Raw genomic sequence first — 19869 nt, 5'->3', positions numbered from 1 at the left:
CATTCTCTACAAGCATGCCTGAAACATTTATGGAAACTGATCCATACACTGAATGGAAAAAGGAAGTCTGCCGTACATACCAGTGCTTGGTATCATGCAGAGCATCCTCTGACAAAAATGCAATTAAATTAGGAACCAGCAACCAAACAATAACTTTAAAACCCCATATGTTGCTAGGAAAGTTGGGCAGCTGCTTGTAAATCAGTGACGTTAGAACACACCCTCACACCATACATACACACAAAAAAAGCTCAAAATGGCTTAAAGACTGAAACATAAGACATGACTCCATGGAACGACTAGAAGACATCATAGGCAAAGCGTTGTGTGACATAAATCATATGAATGTGTTCTCAGGTCAGTCTCCCAAGGCAATAGAAATAAAAACAAAAATAAACAAATGGGACCTAATCAAACTTACAAGCTTTTTCACAGCAAAGGAAACCATAAACAAAATGAAAAGACAACCTACAGAATAGAAGAAAATCTGTGCAAACGAAGCAACTGACAAGGGCTTAATTTCCAAAATATACGAACAGCTCATACAACTCAACAAAAAAACAAGCAACCCAATTGAAAAATGAGCAGAACACATAAATAGACATTTCTCTAAAGAAGAAATACAGGTGGCCAATAGGCATATGAAAAGATGCTCAACATTGCTAATTATTGGAGAAATGCCAAGCAAAACTACAATGAGGTACCACCTCACACTGGTCAGAATGGCCAACAAAATGTCTACAAATAACAAAGGCTGAATAGGATGTGGAGGAAATGGAACTCTCCTACACTGTTGGTGGGAATGTGAGTTGGTACAGCCACTATGGAGAACAGTATGGAGATTCCTCAAAAAACTAAGAATTACCATATGATCCAGCAGCCCCACTCCTGGGCATATATCCAGGCAAAGCTGTAGTCTGAAAAGATACATGCATTCCTATGTTCATAGTAGCACTATTTACAATAACGAAGACATGGAAATAACCTAAATGTCAGTCAACAGATGAATGGTTAAAGAATATGTGGTACATATGTACAATGGACTACTACTCAGCCATAAAGAAGAATAGGATAATGCCATTTGCAGCAACATGAATGGAACTAGAGCTTATCATACTAAGGGAAGTAAGTCAGAAAAAGACAAGTACCATATGATATCACTTTTATGTGGAATCTAAAATATGACACAATAAACCTATCTACGAAACAGAAACATACAGACATAGAGAAAGACTTGTGGTTGCCAAGGGGGAGGTAGGGTGGGGGAGGGATGGATTGGGAGTTTGGGATTAACAGATGCAAACTATTACATATAGAATGGATAAACAACAAGGTCCTACTCTATACCACAGGGAACTATATGCAATGTCCTGAGATAAACCATAATGGAAAAGAATATATTTTTCTTTATTTTAATATTTTAGGTTTATTTAGATTTTCAATCTCTTTTTGAGTTTAAAGTTATTTTTCTAGAATATTGCTCATGCTTTCTGGTTCCACATTTATTGGTATAATATTTTACACGGTATTCTTTTACAGTTTTTAAAACCTCAGTTCTATTTGCCATTTTAAATTTGTGCCTTTGCTCTTTTTTTTTCTTTATCAGTTTGCCAGAGGTTTGTTTTCAAGAACTGCTTTTTTAAAAAATCAACTCTCGTTTCTTTGCTTCCCATTTTCTCAATTTGTGCTTTTATTTCTTCTGCTTTCTTCGGATTTACCTTGTGATTCTTTTTGCAGCTTCTTGTATTGAATTCTTTGGTAATTAATTTTCAAATGTTCTTCTTTCTCTAACAGGTACTTAGGGCTATCAGTATGCTACGAAGTATTTCCTTAGATGTTTCATGAGTTTTGATATGTAGTGTCTTCATTGTTGTTGATATCTAACTATTTTACAATTTAAAACCGTTTTAAACATTTTTTATCTTTTTGTTTTTAACATCTTTTTGGACTATAATTGCTTTACAACGGTGTGTTAGTTTCTGCTGTATAACAAAATGAGTCAGCTATACATATACATATATCCCCATATCTCCTCCCTCTTGCATCTCCCTCCCACACACATATAACTGAATCACTTTGCTCTACAGCAGAAATTAACATTATAAATCAACTAAACTTCAACTTTAAAAAACCCATATGTTTAGAAATTTAATAATATACCACCTTGTAATTGATAGGTCACATAAAAAAATCAGGATGGAAATTTGTACACATTTATAAAAAACTTAGCAATAGTGAAAATACTACATATCAAAACTTGTGGGATACTCCTAAAAGTACTTTAGGGAATTTATGATCATAAATGCTTCTTTTAGGAGAAGAAAAAGATTTAAACTTAATGAGCTAAAATTCAACTCAAGAAGCTAAAAGAATGACCAAAATATCCAAAGAATGGGCAGTAATAAAAGAGCAGAAATAAGTGAAATTAAAAATTCACAAAAAGAGGGCTTCCCTGGGGGCACAGTGGTTGAGAGTCCGCCTGCCGGTGCAGGAGACACGGGTTCGTGCCCCACGCTGGGAAGATCCCACATGCTGCAGAGCAGCTGGGCCCGTGCGCCATGGCCACTGAGCCTGCGCGTCCAGAACCTGTGCTCCGCAATGGGAGAGGCTGCAACAGTGAGAGGCCCGTGTACCACAAAAAAAAAAAAAAATTCACAAAAAGAGTCAACAAAAGCTAAAGCTGGCCCTTTGTTTAAAAATAATAATAACAATGGACATACTTCTGGCAAGATTGACCTAGAAAAAAAAGACATAAATTATGTTAGAAGTGGAAAAGGTGGTAAATCAACTACAGCTGAGATTAGAAACCATTATAAGACAAACTATGAAGAAGACCTGCTGAACAAAAGAAAAAAAAAAAAAGCATTTCCTCAATAAATAAATTACAAAGGGAAAAAGAAAACCAGCAGGGGACCCTACAGATTAAGAAATGTAAGTCAAATGATTAAAAAATGTAAGTCGAATGAGTGAGTTTGGACTCAAACTAGAAAAGGGTGGGAACATTAAGAGACAATTAGAAGTCTGAACACTGGTATTTTATATTAGGAAATTATTCATTTGTTTGGTGTGATAATATGAGGTTATTTTTTAAAGTCATCTTTAACAGTACATATGGAACTATTTAACATGTGAAATGATATCTCTGGAATTTGTCCCAAAATAATACATGAGAGGCAGAAGTGGGGAGAGGTATAGATAAAGCTAAAGTTAGGGGATGGGAAATGGGTTTATGATACTCTTTTTTCTGCTTATGCATGTTTGAAATTTTCCATAATCAAAGTGCTTCAGACTGTTCTTTGTTAATACATTTGTAAACAGTCTAAGTGGACAATTTCCTGAAATATATAATGTATGTGTATATATATACAATTTATCAAAATTAAATCAAAGAAATAGAAAACCTAAATAAACTCTTACCAAATTGATGAAATTGATTTTGTACTTAAAGTATGTTAACAGAAAAACTAGCCAAATTAGATTTTACCAGATACTCAAGGAACATGTTATATAAACTGTTTTAGAAAACTGAAGAAGAAAGAACTTTCCCCAGCCTGTTTTATCAAAACTAAATAAATAGAATGAGAGAATTTTAAGCCAGAGAATTATAAAATGAAGGAGGGAAAAAAAAAGACTAAACAGTAACAAACTAAACCTACCAAATTTTTTTTAGAAATCATAACCGAAGATGGGCTTATCTTAGAAATTTTTGGACAGTTTAATATGAGAAAATCAAATGATGTAGTTTACCACATATGTAATTCCAACATAGGATGTATCTTCAGCATGATGAGAAATATCTACTAAAATCCTTAAAGCAAACATCATAGTTGATGGTGAAACCTTAAAATCATTTTCTTTAGACTTATGTCTATTGCTAGTATTTTATTGGTGGTGGTCAATGCAACAAGATGAGAGAAAGAAAAAATGTTCATGAGCTAGAAAAATAAATTGGTTTTCTGTACTACAGCCAAAAGCAGTTTGAAAGTAAAACTTAAAAAAAAAACTGAAAAGAACAAATCATAAGGTACCAGGAAGTAAATTTTTAAATTATATTGAAATACACAAAAGAAGGCCTACAGAAATGGGGGAAGAGAGAGACATGCACCATTTTCATGGATGGGAAGATGGAAATGTTTTTTGTTCCCTAATTAATCTATCAATTTAAAATTCCAGTCCAGATCCCAGCACGGCTTTCTGGGGAACTTGGCAAGCTAATTCTAAAATTCACAAAGAAGAGGAAAGGGTCCAGAAGAACCATGACAATTTTGAATAAAAACAAAGTGGAGTACTTACCCTTCGAGATAAAGTTGGGGTAGTTGGACAGAATGCATTTATCATTGGGCTATGCAAACTGATAAAACTGAGTAAGATTTCTAAAAGTAGGACTACACACGTATGGAAGCTTGGTATATAATATATAGCATGCCGGATCAAAAGGAGACACTTGATAATTGATGTTACAACAATTGACTATTGATGTGAGATCTCTGTCTTGCACTTGACATAAAATTCATTCCTAAATGTTAAAACTAAAACGTTTAGAAGAAAATACAGGAGTATAGTTCTAAATATAACCTTTGGTTAGGAAACGTTTTATTAAAAACAAAGAAGACACAAAGTGTAAACCATAAAGATAAGATTTATCAATTATACTACATTAAAATAAATGACTTCCAGAACCAGCCAAGATAGAGTAAGCCCACTATAGCTTATTGCTCTTAACTTATTATAACTGAGAACTCTGGATAGAACACTAAAAGCAATTGCATAAGGATTCTGAAAAGTAACCATTAGAAGATGGGTTTGGGAAGGAAGTAAAAACTTTAATAATCACCCCAAAAGGGTGAGAATCACAGTTTTTTTTCCTTCTCCTTTGTCTTTTGGGCTGATTTGTGGAACTGAAAGCAGGTACAGACAGAAGAAAGCGCTCTAGCCAGAAGACTGAGAAAGGGGCCCTTACAAACTGAGGGCAGAGGGGCGTCCCTGGTTTGTTTTTTCCCCTTTACTAGCTCTGCCCAAGGTCAGCACCAGTCACAGCAGCTACAGCAGCAACTGAAACCCCATCTCCTTAACCAGTAGAACTTGGAAAAGTATATGGTGATGTCTGGAGAGTATGGAGGGGATCCCCATTATTTTTTTTTCTCTTTGTTCTTAGTCACTCAGAACTCATAACAGGTTAAGAGATTAAAAACTGAGGAAAACTTATCTTTCTGGCCACCAGAGGAACCGAGAAGAGGAAACTGTGTTACCCAGAGAATGAGAAGTCTTGGAGAACAGGGAGGTAGAGACAGGTGCTAATTCTGGCTTCCTCCTGAGCTGCATATGCATGGAACAGGCCCACAGAAACATGGCAAAGGTGTTGAGGACCAAATTACATTATAAACACTATCCAAATGCCTGAGTAGGGCATGCCCTGGGCAAGTCTACATAGCACAGCAAAGGCCTTGAAAACTGAACCAACACTGGAACCCACACCCACAAAAAGAGGCAGTACATGCAGTCTGAACGTTTCTGGGTAGGTTGCCTGATAAAACAAGCAACAGAACTCGGCATTGTCCACAGATTTTTAAGAGGACCCAGAGTTTCAGTGTTATATCCAAAATGTGCAGGATATAATTTTAAAATTACCGGCAATATAAAGAACCAGGGAAATGTGATTAATTCTGAAAGGAGAAAGCAGCAGATCCCAACCCTAACAGGACTCAGATGAATTGTAGATTTTATAGCAACAATATAACCATGTTCCATAAGGTAAAGATAAACATTCCTGAAATGAGTGAAAAGATAGATCTTTTTTTCTTTTTCTTTTTGCGGTATGCGGGCCTTCACTGCTGTGGCCTCTCCCATTGCGGAGCACAGGCTCCGGACGCGCAGGCTCAGCAGCCATGGCTCATAGGCTCAGCTGCTCCGCGCCATGTGGGATCTTCCTGGACTGGGGCACGAACCCTTGTCCCCTGCATCGGCAGGTGGACTCTCAACCACTGCACCACCAGGGAAGCCTGAAAAGATAGATCTTAGCAGAGAAATAGAAACTATAAAAATGAACCAAGTGAAAATTTTAGAATGGAAAAAATATATCTTAAACTTCTAAAATATATTCACTGTATGGGCCAATAGGAGAGTGGAGATTATAGAGGAAAGTCAGTAAACTTGAAGGTGACTCAGTAGAAACGACCTAATTTGAAGTACTGAGAAAAAAAAATTGAAAACAAATTATACTAAAGTCTCAGGGACCTGTGGAACAGTTTCTAAAGGCCTAAAATTTATGTCACTTAAGTACCAGAAAGAGAAAAGTTTGTTGTAGAAAAAAAATTCGAAGAAATAACTACAAAAAAATTGCTGAGAGACAAATTTACAGATTCAAGAAGCATAGCAAACACCAAACAGGATAAAAACAAACATAAAACAAAGCCTACTCATATCAAATCAAGCTACTTGAAACCTAAGATCGAAAGCTTTGAGCTGTGACACAGAAAAATGATGTATTTTGTATAAAGAAACAATTTGAATGACTGGATTTCTCTTCAGAAATCATAAAAGCCAAGCATCAAAACCTTTAAGTGCTGAAAAAAGGAACTATGAACTTAAGAATTTTTGTGTGTGTGTGTGTGTGGTATGTGGGCCTGTCACTGTTGTGGCCTCTCCTGTTGCGGAGCACAGGCTCCGGACGTGCAGGCCCAGCGGCCATGGCTCACGGGCCCAGCCACTCCGCGGCATGTGGGATCTTCCCGGACCGGGGCACGAACCCGTGTTCCCTGCATTGGCAGGCGGACTCTCAACCACTGCACCACCAGGGAAGCCCTGAACTTAAGAATTTTATATCCAGCAAAAATATCGTTTCAGGAATGAGGGCAAAGTAAGTACATACCCTAATAAAAACAAACAAAGAATTCATTTCCTGCAGACCTGCTATAAAAAAATGCTAAGGAAGTTCTTTAGATAAAAGAGAAATGGCACTAGAAAGAATCTTGGAATTTCATGAAAGGGTACAGAAATGGTAAATATCTGGATGAATATAAACCATTTTACCAACGTCAGGAACAAAACAGAGGACCTCGCTATAGACCCTCCAGTAAAACAGTGGACCTTTCTGTGCCCCAAAATCAGATGACTCAAACGAACTGGACAAATTTCTTAAAAACCACAAGCTGCCCAAACACATCTAAGAAGAAATATGTAACCTGAACGGCCATATATTTATGAAATAAATTGAATTCATAGTTAAAAACCTTCTTACAAAGAAAGCTCCTAAATGGATACACTGACAAATTACAACAAACATTTAAAGGGGAAATAATGCCAGTTCTTTGCAATCTCTTCCAGGAAGTACAAGGGGAGGAACACTTCTAAACTCAAGACAAGCATCACCCTGATACCACCGAACACATTATAAGGAAATTACTGATCAATATTCCCCCTGTGAGGTTTTGCTCTGTAATAAGAAATATATATATATTTGGTCTTCATGCACATTTCTGGCTCAGAGCTCGCAAAACCCTTGGAATTTCCTGAGTGATAAGAGCAATGAGAGCATCTATTGTTACAATATTTGGTCTCTTGTTCCCAGTTCCTGAAAATGTTTCAGTGCCATAAAGTTGATATGGGTGTCTTGTTATTCATAACAAGCCCCTTTCAACCACAAGTGAGTTTATGTTAATGAGGTGACTTCTGGAAATCCCCAAGAGTTGGAGGCTTATTACCAGGGTAACAAATAATCTAGTAAGTAAACTGGTTTTCTGAGTCCTGTAAGCCACCTAGCAAATTAAAGGAACCCAAGAATGAGATCTTAGGAACATCAGATTTATAGCCAGTCAGTCAGAATCATGTGACAACCTGGACTCGTGTTTGGCATCTGAAGTGGAGGCCAGTCCCCTGGGAGCCCTCAACCTTCAGAATCGGATGATGTCTCTGGGTAGATGGTGTCATAATTGAGTTCAATTGTAGGACACCCAGCTGATGTTTGAGAATTACTGGTGGGGGGGGGGCAAAAAAGACCCACATGTTGGAATTGGTATCATAATTGTTATTCCAGAAAATAGTTGCAGGGGACTTCCCTGGTGGTCCAGTGGTTAAGACTTTGCCTTCCAATGCATGCGGTGCAGGTTTGATCCCTGGTCGGGGAGCTAAGATCCCACGTGTCTTGCAGCCAAAAGAACAAAACATAAAGCAGAAGCAATATTGTAACAAATTCAATAAAGACTTTAAAAATGGTCCACGTCAAAAAAAATTTTTGATAAGAAAATAGATGCAAAAATCCTTCAAGTATTAGCCAGTCTAATCCAGCAATATATGAAAAGTATAATACACCTAAGTAATCACAGCCAAGTGTGGTTTATCCCAGGAATGCAAGGCCAATTCAACATTTGAAAAATCAATGTAATTCATTATATAAATTAAGAAGGAAAGCTACATGATTATCTCAATCTTAAAAACTCAACACCCAGGGGCTTCCCTGGTGGCGCAGTGGTTGAGAGTCTGTCTGCCGATGCAGGGGACACGGATTCATGCCCCGGTCCGAGAGGATCCCACATGCCACGGAGCAGCTGGGCCCGTGAGCCATGGCCGCTGAGCCTGTGCATCCGGAGCCTGTGCTCCGCAACGGGAGAGGCCACAGCGGTGAAAGGCCTGCATACTGCAAAAAAAAAAAAATTTGAACTATACTTATATCTTAATATCTTACATAAAAACAAGTATATTGCAAAACTTTTAGAAGAAAACATAGGCAAAATCTCTGACTTTGGGTTAGGGAAAGAGTTTTTAGGTATGACATCAAAGGAGAATCCATAAAAGAAAATCTTATAAATTGGACTTCATTAAAATTAAAGATTTTTCTCTGTGAAGGACATTGTTGAGTGAAAAAAAAAAGGCACTAAGAGAAAATATTTGTAAATCATTTGTCAAAAGACTTCTTTAACCCAGAACTCAAAACGCAACCATAAGAAAAGTACCCAGTTTAAAAATGGGCAGAAGGTTGGAACAGACACCTCACCAAAGAAGATTTAGACATTTCAAAACTGAAAATTAAAACCACAGTGGGATAGCTCTATACCTCTATTAAAATAACTAATTTTTAAAAACAATACCAGGTGCTAGGAACTATGTAGAGCAACTGGGAATCTAATAACATTCCTGGTAGGAATGCAAAATGATATAGCCATTTTGGAAAACAGCTTGATGGTTTCCTATAAAGTTACCATGTTATTCAGCAGTCTCCTGACTGGGTACCCAGGAGAAGGAAAAATATGTTTACACACAAAGAACATGAATGTGAATGTTTATGGTAGCTTTATCCATAATGAACAAAAACTGGGAACAGTGTTAAGTGTTCCTCAGTTGTTAATAAGGTTTGGTACATCTATGTAGTGAAATGTATTCAGGAATAAAAAGAGACGAACTATTGGTGATGCAGTAGCATAGAAGAATCTCAAATGCATTGTGCTAATCAAAGAATCCAGACTCAGAATACTGTGATTTTATTTGTATAAAACTTTTACTTAGGACTTCCCTGGTGGTCCAGTGGTTAAGAATCTGCCTGCCAATGCAGGGGACATGGGTTTGATCCCTGGTCCGGGAAGATCCCACATGCTGCAGGGCAACTAAGCCTGTGTGCCACAACTACTGAGCCTGTGCTCTAGAGCCCACGAGCCACTACTGAGCCCACACGCCACAACTACTGAAGCCTGTGCACTCTGGGGCCCACAACAAGAGAAGCCATCGCGATGAGAAGCCCATGCATCACAACGAAGAGTAGCCCCTGCTCACCGCAACTAGAGAAAAGCCCATGTGCAGCAATGAAGACCCAGCACAGCCAAAAAAAAATTTTTTTGTTTATATGGGAAAGGTGGAACGACAGCAAAAGGTCATTGGTTGCCAGGAAACAAGATTGAAGATGGATTTTGACTGCTGAGGAGCAGCAGGAGGGAATTTGGGGGGTGATGGAACTTCTTGATTATGGTGGCTGTCGCTTGACTCTGCATTTGTCAGAGGATTTTATTATATATTACTTGAGACTTGACTGAATGTCTTGTGACCAAGTGTCAGCAAGGATTGAGGAACTGAAATTCTCTTAACTTACTTTGGAAGAATAAATTGCTACAGCCACCTTGGAAAGTCATTTGGTATGCTCAGGTAAAGCTGAAAATTGTTATGTCCTACAATACAGCAACCCTGCTTCTAGATAAATACCCAGATACTCATCATATGAGAGCATAACGAGAATACAAGAATGTTTACAGCAGTATTTAATATTTTAAAAAGTGGAAGCAAGCTAAATGTCCAAAAGGAAAATGGATAGTGACTCATTTCTACAGTTGATCCAAGATTTTAAAATACACAAAAAAGTAAATAAAATATACAAAAAATACTATATATTTTTACAGATACATAAATTTAAAAATCTAAAACTGTACATAGGAATTATAAAAATTATACTTAGGATGGGATGTGTAGGAAAGATAATGGGAACATAGAAGGCTTTAGCTGTACAGTTGACACTTGAACAACACAGGGGATAGGGCTACCAACCTGCTTGCAGTTGAAATTCTGAGTATAGCTGTATAGTCAGCCCTCTGTATCTGAGGTTCCGCATCCTCAGATTCAACCAACTACAGACTGTGTAGTACTGTAGTATATATTTATTGAATAAAATCCATATAAGTGGACCTGCACAGTTCAAACCCACGTTGTTCAAGGGTCAGTTGTGCACAGAATTGAACTGCACAGGTTCACTTATATACTGATTTTTTTCAATAAATATTATAGTGCTACACAATCTGCAGTTGGTTGGATCTATAGATGCAGAAGCACAAATACAGAGGGCTGACTATAGGACTTGAGCATCTGCAGATTTTGGTATCCAGATCAGGTCCTTTCTAGGACCAGTTCCCCATGGATACTGAGGGATGAATGTACAGAGGTGGGGGTTTTTGACCATATTTAATAGTTAAGTATTTAAATGCTTAAGTGAAATTAATACTTTAGATCTTGCTCTTTCTTGAAATACTTCATGAAGAAATGATTCTATATTCATAAGTTTTTTAGGAGTGTGACCTAGAATGTTGAATAGTGGAGAATGTTACTTTTTATTAATAAAAGTAAGTCGATTTTTTAAAGTTAACATAAAAAGTACTGTTCACAGTTGACATGGAAAGTGGATCAAGGGACTTCCCTGGTGGTGAAGTGGTTAAGAATCTGCCTGCCAGTGCAGGGGATACGGGTCGAGCCCTGGTCTGGGAAGATCCCACATGCCACAGAGCAACTAAGCCCGTGTGCCACAACTACTGAGCCTGCGCTCTAGAGCCCACAAGCCACAATTACTGAGCCCGCATGTTCTAGGGCCCGTGAGCCACAACTGCTGAGCCTGTGTGCCACAACTACTGAAGCCCACACACCTAGACCCTGTGCTCTGCAACAAGAGAAGCCACTGCAGTGAGAAGCCCTCGCACCGCAACGAAGAGTAGCCCCCACTCACTGCAACTAGAGGATGCCCACGTGCTGCAACGAAGACCCAATGCAGCCAAAAATAAATAAATTTATTTTGTAAAAAGTGGGTCAGATTTTAAAAATTGTGTTAAATAAGAAAGTAAGCAGATGATTTTATTTGAGTACCTTAAAAGAAAAAATATGAAACACCACCATAACCCTTGAGTACTCAAAATGGGGTAAAGTACTTAATGGGTGATGTTGAAGAAATATTCACTTATATATACAAAAGAAGTCATTGGTGTTGAGTATGTAAGTAGTGTTTTAGTCTATTTTTATCAGTGGCCTTTCCATAAAAATAACAGCTTTCTGAGGATTTCATTGCATTTCTTTTGGGGGCTCTAGTAAAAAGCGTTTTTTTCCCCACTGGAGTTACGAACCAGTTGAGAACATGAAGATTCAGACTAGCCCCTTTATTACACTAAAGGCTAGGGGAAGCAACTTAGTGAAAGAATCAAACTAGATTTGCTTATTCCCTACCCACTAGGTCCACCTACCTCAGTCTAGACTGGACCGTCCCATCCAGGGAAAGTGCATCTGCAGAAGAGACCCACTTACCCAGGTCACTGTTTCTCGTACTCGCTGGTCCAGGGAAAGAGGGAAGGAAAAAGGGACCAAATTTCCCCCCATCCAAGTGACTCTCTCCACTTCCCTGGGGAGGGTATAGGAGTGGGTAAGAGGCCAAGAGTGTTTGTGTTTACTAAAAGATCTCGTCTCCTGTAATTTAGGTGAGAGAAGAGTAGTTTGTGTACCCCTTCACCCATTGCAATTGGTCAGCCTCATATTGTTAGAAATATTTTCTGAAGATCAGTTGAATTAAACTATTAACCAGTATTTATCTGTATTCACAATAGAAAAGAATGTCATTCTTGTCATATGACTTGCCTTAAAACCTTGACTTTTAAAAGTTATATATTTAAAGAGCATTTACTATGGCCTTATACAAGTACCATGTTTCTTCAGTTAAAAAAAAAAAAAAAGTAAATACTTCAAACTTCCTGATTATTTTTCTGGTATTTAGCTCTACCAAACTAGGTTTTATAAACCTAGTCACTTTTTCATTAATTGCTGTCAGCAAGAATTGTACTGGATAGAATTAGCATGTGATACGCTCATTAGAAGACCGTACAATCTAATGGAGAAGACAAATAATTACAGTAGTAGTGATACTGCCAGAGAACCATGGGCAGTATGTTTTGGTTATATGAATGATGAAGAAAGTAATGAAAACAAATGATATATTTTAAGCAAACACATTGCTTCTGTGTTAAAATATATTTTTGGAGGTTTTATGAAATTTTGAAATGGAAATCCATTACTGGTGATTTTCCACCAGTCTCTTGAAAGTGGCTAATTGGTCATTTCAAATAAGCCAAAGTTACTAGTCAAAATTTAACTCTGAGCTGTATTTTTGAGTTTTTGTTCTTAGTTTTATGTCCTCAAGGTATTTTAGGGGGAAAAATATCTGACATTTTTGTTTTATGAAGCCCTTTAAAATAAAGAATGGGTGTGGCATCATACTGCTACCTCCAGGATAGCAACCAGCAGGTGAATACCCACTAGATGTCTCCAAAGGCAATCAAAGAAGTCTTCATTCTTCATTCACTAAAATATTATTTTAATTGTAGAGTTACCTATGAACAAGTAGAGCCAAAAGGTGAACTGTGTATGAGAGAGTGTGTGTGTGTGTGTGTGCCTGCACACATAGAAGGCATCCCAGGGAATGGGAAGAACGTACAGTTTAAGAGTCAGAGCAACCTAGGTTCAAATCCTCGCCCTAAGTAACCTTGGGCAAATTCCTTAATCCCTGTGAGCCTTAATTTCCTTCCAGCCCATAAAGAATAATACCTATTTCATTCTGTTCTTTTGGAGATTATGCTCAAGGTCTTTCTAAGCCTACAATCTAATGGAACTCTTCAAATAAGAATGGGTCAGGCACATTTTAAGAATAACTTAGTGCCAGGTAGCAAGCTGCCTATAAAATTTGAGGAAGGGGGATACTAAGCAAAATAGAAAACTATAATAGTGTGTATTTTGAAACTCCAGTTTAAATCTTTCTGACTGAAAATAGAAATTGTTAATTTATGGAGTAAAATCTTAAAACCACTTAAATGTGCAACAGTGAGATAGTGGGTAAATAAATGACAAGACATGGGCATGATTACAGTTATGAAGAGTATAGGTAGGTTTTGATGTGTTACAGCAAAAGCAGGATGTGTGTATCTTACAATTAAACTTAGGTTTTGAAAATGTGAAGAGCGACTTCCCTGGTGGTGCAGTGGTTAAGAATCCACCTGCCAATGCAGGGGACGTGGGTTCGATACCTGGTGCGGGAAGATCCCACATGCCGCGGAGCAGCTAAGCCCATGCACCACAACTGCTGAAGCCCACACACCTAGAGCCCATGCTCCGCAACAAGAGAAGCCACCACAATGAGAAGCACGGGCCCTGCAACGAGAGTAGACCCTGCTCGCCACAACTAGAGAAAGCGCGCGCAGCAACGAAGACCCAACACAGCCAAAAATAAATTTTTTTTTAGATGTGAAGAAAAAAAAGTTTATCACAATAATTGTTAGAGTAATAGAATTATGTTTCTTTTATTTTCCCAGTTTCTCAGTACCACGAGTTTGCTTTTATAACAAGGAAAACATGTAAGATAGTCATGGAGCAAAAAATTTCTCTTTACAGACACAACACAAACTAGGTTCCTTAATGCTTGGTTTCATTAGTAAGACAACCAAAGAAACAGACCATTAGTCTTAGTTCTTTTACTTACTTAGGCATCATCCTTTTAGTTATTGTTTTTCTGTCAGGTGTTATAACTCAATGCAGTTTTAACTTACATATTGATTGGATAATAGAACTAGAAATTTTAATGTATCTTTAAAAGCACTGTTTTTCTTTGTTTTCATGTTACAGATTTATTTGAGGTTCCTAGATTATCAGATGGAGCACTCAAATGAATGCAAGAGAAATTTCGTTGCAGTCTACGATGGGAGCAGTTCTATTGAAAATCTGAAGGCCAAGTTTTGCAGCACTGTGGCCAACGATGTAACGCTTAAAACAGGAGTTGGGGTGATACGGATGTGGGCTGATGAAGGTAGTCGGCTTAGCAGGTTCAGAATGCTCTTTACTTCCTTTGTGGAGCGTAAGTAAATAATTCCTATAGCATTGAGATCTTTTACTTAATCATTTATTCAGAATACAATTACAGAGCATTTCCTTTAGACAAAGACTGCTAGTCACAGAATGTAAAAGTAACTAGGTCTTAGTATGTATTCTTAAGGAACTGTCAGGCGTGAAAAAAGACATGGTAATGCATAAGTTGAAACACTACCTATTATAAAGATATAAACATGTGATAGTGCAAAAAGTGGAGACTTCTCAAGATTTTCAAAATTGAAAATAATTATCAGTAGTATGAATTCAGCTTGGTGAATAATGTGAATCCACCAAACCATGTTCCCCAAAGATTTAGATCGACTGTTTTTTTAAAAACTTTTAAAGTAATTTTAAGCTTATAGAAAGTTGTAAAAATAGTAGAGTTCTCCTGTGCCCTTCACTCAGATTCCCTTAATGTTAACATCTTACAAAACCGTTGGAAAACTGAATATTAACACTGATGGAATATTATTAACCAATATAGAGATCTTACTGAGAAATCAGTAGTTTTCTCATTAATGTCCCTTTCTGATTCAAGATCCCACATTGCCTTTAATTGTCATGTCTCCTTTAGTCTCTTCCATTTGTGACACTTCCTCAGTCTTTAATGACCTGGATGCATTTGAAGAGCACTGGCCAGCTACTTAGAATGCCCATTGATTTAGGTTTGTCCGATGTTCTCTCATGGATTCAATTGAGGTTATGCATTTCTGTCAAGAATACCATAGAAATCACATTCCACCTTTTTCAGTACATCATACCAGTGAGATGGGGTATGTAATGTGGTTTGCCTTACACTAACTTGGATCACTTCCTTAAGGTACTGTCTGCCACATTTCTCCACTATAAATAATAATTTTTCCTTTCTAATTAATAAGTTTCTTTGAGAGTATGCACATATCCTTTTGCTCACTAGTTTTAGCATCTGTTAATGATTTCTGCCTGTAATAGTTATTGCTTCAGTATTTACCTAATCGTGGTTTTCTGTTTCCATCATTCCTTCTACACTTAATTATAATTCTGTGAAGAAGAGCTGTTCTTTTTCCTTCATTGATTTATTCAGTTGTTTGTGTCAGTATGAGCTCATTTTACTCTATTATTTTATATATAATATATATATGTTACTCTATAATAAAAGTTACTTTATTGCTCAAAGTCCCGGCTTTGGCCATTGGGAGCTCCTTCAGGTTGCCTCCTGTACGCTTTGGATAATAAGCCCATTATTTTTTTTAATCACTTCCTTACTTTCTGTTCCGCAGGCTGAACCAGGCTCAACTTGTGTTTTCCTTGCCCAAGCCTTAGAACCAACCATGTTTCCAAAAAGCCCTTTCCTTCTCTTCTAGTGAGAAATCTGGCTCTAATTATCCATGGTATATTTATTTGTTCAATCCTAGGATACACATAAAGTAATTTTAGGATTGCTAACCCATATCCCTGTTAGAAATTTCCTAACAGAGTACACTATTTGTGTGCAGTTCTTTTTATCTTGAGCCATGCTGTCAAAATATGGTGTTCCATTTACTTAGGTTAGTTGTCTTCCTCTCTCCTTTGCGTGTGGTTCATCTGTAGTACACTTAGGTTCATTTGTGATTGTTGTGACTGTTTATATTTTGTTTTGTGTCCCCCCCACCCTCATCATGGTTACTTTAAATTGTTTTTATTTTCAGAGTACCTGGAATATTGCCATTATTCAAAGAGTGCTCTACAAAAAGATACACTCAAATATTGTTCCTTTCTCACCTCTCCTGTGCCAGTCCCACCCCCAATTCTTTGCACTCCATTCCTACCAACTCTCTACTGGTAACTAATCACATTAGTCCCTGGTGTATCCATCATGCATTTCTTTTTACACAAAAGAGCTGATACATGTGTATTTTCTCATAGCTTCTTTTTTCTTACATGACAAGCATATTATACTCTTTGCACTTTGCTTCTTTCACTTAACAGTATATCCTGGAAATCACTCCATATCAGTTCATAGAGATCACCTTTATTATTTACAACTCCATAGTTATTGGGTTGGCCAAAAAGTGCCTTTGGTTTTTAAGTAAAAATAAAAGACATATTTTTCATTTTCACCAAGAACTTTATTGAACAACATATTCATCCTTTTGTTCCACGACCTTCTGCCATTTTTCAGGCAACTTCATACTTCCATCTTCCCAAAATTTTTATCTTTTTGAGCAAAGAACTGTACCTGCTGCCTTTTACAGTCTTCCAGGGAATTGAAAGTTTTTCTATTAAGAGAATTTTGTAAAGACCTAAATAAATGGAAATCCGAAGGTGCAATGTCTGATGAATGCGGTGGATGAATCAGAACTTCCTAGCCAGGCTGTAACAGTTTTTGCCTGGTCATCAAAGAAACACGTGGCCTTGCGTAATCCTGATGGAAGATTATGCATTTTCTGTTGACTAATTCTGGATGCTTTTCGTCGAGTGCTGCTTTCATTTGCTCTAATTGGGAGCAGTACTTGTTGGAATTAATGGTTTGGTTTTCTGGAAGAAGTTCATAATAGAGGACTCCCTTCCAATCCTACCATATACTCAACATCACCCTCTTTGGATGAAGACCAGCCTTTGCTGTGGTTGGTAGTGGTTCATTTCTCTTGCCCCACGATCTCTTCTGTTCCACATTATTGCGCAGTATCCACTTTTCATCACCCATCACAATTTGTTTTAAAAACAGAACGTTTTCATTACATTCAAGTACAGAATCACATGTGGAAATACAGTCAAGAAGGGTTTTTTCACTTAGCTTATGTAGAACCGAAATGTCAAAGAAATTAACATAACCAGGCTGGTGCAAATGATATTCAGTGCTTGATTTAGATATTTTGAATATGTTGGCTATCTCCCGCGTTGTATAACGTTGATTGTTCTCAGTTAATCTCTCAATTTGATCACTACAACTGGTCTACCGACTGTGGAGCATCGTCCAGTGAGAAATCTCCAGCACAAAACTTCACAAACCGCTTTTGACATGTTCGATCAGTCACAGCACCTTCTCCATACACTGGCACAAATCTTTTTTTGCGTTTCAGTTGCGTTTTTACATTTCTTGAAATAATAAAGCATAATATGCCGAAAATGTTGCTTTTTTTCTTTCATCTTCAATATTAAAATGGCTACACAAAAATTCACCAATTTTGTTAAGTCTTTTTTTAAATGCACACTGATATGACAGATGTCACAATCTAACAAAATTGTTTCAAATGAAGTTAAAGACAACTAAGTGCTACTAGAGCCATCTTACAGAAAAAAATGAACCTTTTGGCCAACCCTGTAGTACATTGTATGTACATACTTTATTCAGTCTTTCAGTTTATGGGCATATGGGTTATTTACAGTATTTTGCAATTACAAGCATACTGTTACAATCAATAATGTTATGCATATGTATTTTCATATTCTTGGAGGTATATCCTCTGGATAGATTCCTAGAAGTGGGATTACTGATGTAAAAGGATGTAAATCTTTCATAGTTTGCCAAATACCCTTCCAGAATGGTTGTATATTTTTTTAAGTTATGATAAAATGTACCCTCAGCCATTTTTAAGTGTACAATTCAGTGGCACTAAGTACATTCACAACATCATACAACCATCACCGCTATTCATCTCTGGAACTTATGTAACATCCGAAATTGAAACTCCATACCCATTAAATAATAATTCCCATGCCCCTATTCCCCCACCCCCAGGTAACCTCTAGTCTGCTTTCTATCTCCATGAATTTCCCTATTCTGGGTACCTCATATAAATGGAATATTTGTCCTTTTGTATCTGACTTATTTTACTTAGCATAACGTTTCTAATAATTTCAGTCCTTTTCAAGGCTGAATAATATTCCATATGCGTATAATACCACATTTTTGTTTATCCTTTCATCTGTTGATGAACATTTGAGTTGTTTCTACTTTTAGGCTATTATGAATAAAGCTGCTGTGAACATTAGTATACAGTTACCTCTTTGAGTCTCTGCTTTCAGTTCTTTGCTGTATATACTGTGCCTAGAAGTAGAATTGCTAGATCATATGGATATTCTATATTTAAATTTTTAAGGACCACCAACCGTTTTCACAGCTGTGCCATTTTACATTCCCTCCAGCAATGCAGCAGGGTTGGTCCCCATCCTCACCAAAACTTTATTTTTTGTTTTTTTGATAATAACCATCCTAATGGCTATAAAGTATGATTTTTTTTTTCATTGTGATTCCAATTTGTATTTCCCTAATGATGAGTGATGTTGAGCATCTTTTCACGCTTCTTGGCCACTTGTATACCTTCTTTGGTGAAATGTCTACAGGCATACTTCATTTTATTGCACTTCACAGATACTACAGTTTCTACACGTTGAAGGTCTGTGGGTACCCTGCGTTGAGCAAGTCTATCAATGCCATTTTTTCAACAGCATTTTCTCACTTCATGTTTGTTTCTGTGTTACATTTTAGTAATTCTCATAACATTACAAACTTTCATTATTATGTTTATTATGGTGATCTGTGATCAGTGATCTTTGATGTTACTGTTGCCAAAAGATTATGACTTGCTAAAGGATCAGATTAACATTTTTTAGCAATAAAATATTTCTAATTAAGGTATGTACATTGTTTTCTTAGACATAATGCTATTACATAGTATAATACAGCATAGTGTAAAAATAACTTTTATATGCAGTGGGAAACCAAAAACTTAATATAACTTGCTTTATTGCAATATTTGCTTTATTGTGGTGGTCTGGAAGTGTGGTATGCCTGTATTTAGTCCTTTACTCAGTTTTTGACTTGGTGGGTTTTTTTTGTTAAGTTGTAGAAGTTCTTTATGTATTCTGATTATTAATCTCTCATCAGATACATGATTAGCAAGTATTTTTTCACATTCTGTGCATTATCTTTTCACTGTCTTGATTGTGTACTTTGAGATACAAAAGTTTGATGTAGTTTGTCTATTTTTTCTTTTTTTGTCTGTGCTTTGAGTGTCATAATCCAGAAATCATTGCCAAAGACAACGTTATGAAGCTTTTCCTCTATGTTTTTTAATTTGGTAACAATTTTTTTATTGATTTATAACATACGTTTCATGTGTACAGTGTTATATTTTGATTTCTGTATACCCTACAGCATGCTCAGCACCAAAGTTTAGTTTGCATCTGTCACCATACAGTTGACCCCCTTTACCCATTTGCCCTCCCCACCCCCCATTAACTACTACTCTGTTCTCTGTATCT

General features: G+C 37.0%; 1 protein-coding gene across 1 annotated transcript in view; it reads left to right on the top strand.

The window, feature by feature from the left end:
* Positions 1 to 19869, top strand: part of NETO2 (neuropilin and tolloid like 2) — a 67696-nt gene that overhangs the window by 29382 nt on the left and 18445 nt on the right. Inside the window, exon 8 of the mRNA XM_065898795.1 lies at positions 14401 to 14629. Coding sequence (XP_065754867.1) covers positions 14401 to 14629 — 229 coding nt within the window. The remainder of the gene's footprint in view (positions 1 to 14400; positions 14630 to 19869) is intronic.

The sequence above is a fragment of the Phocoena phocoena genome, chromosome 20, assembly GCF_963924675.1.
Source record: "Phocoena phocoena chromosome 20, mPhoPho1.1, whole genome shotgun sequence".
Taxonomy (NCBI): domain Eukaryota; kingdom Metazoa; phylum Chordata; class Mammalia; order Artiodactyla; family Phocoenidae; genus Phocoena; species Phocoena phocoena.
Note: the sequence above shows the minus strand (reverse complement) of the source record. Positions and strands in the feature narration are given on the sequence as shown.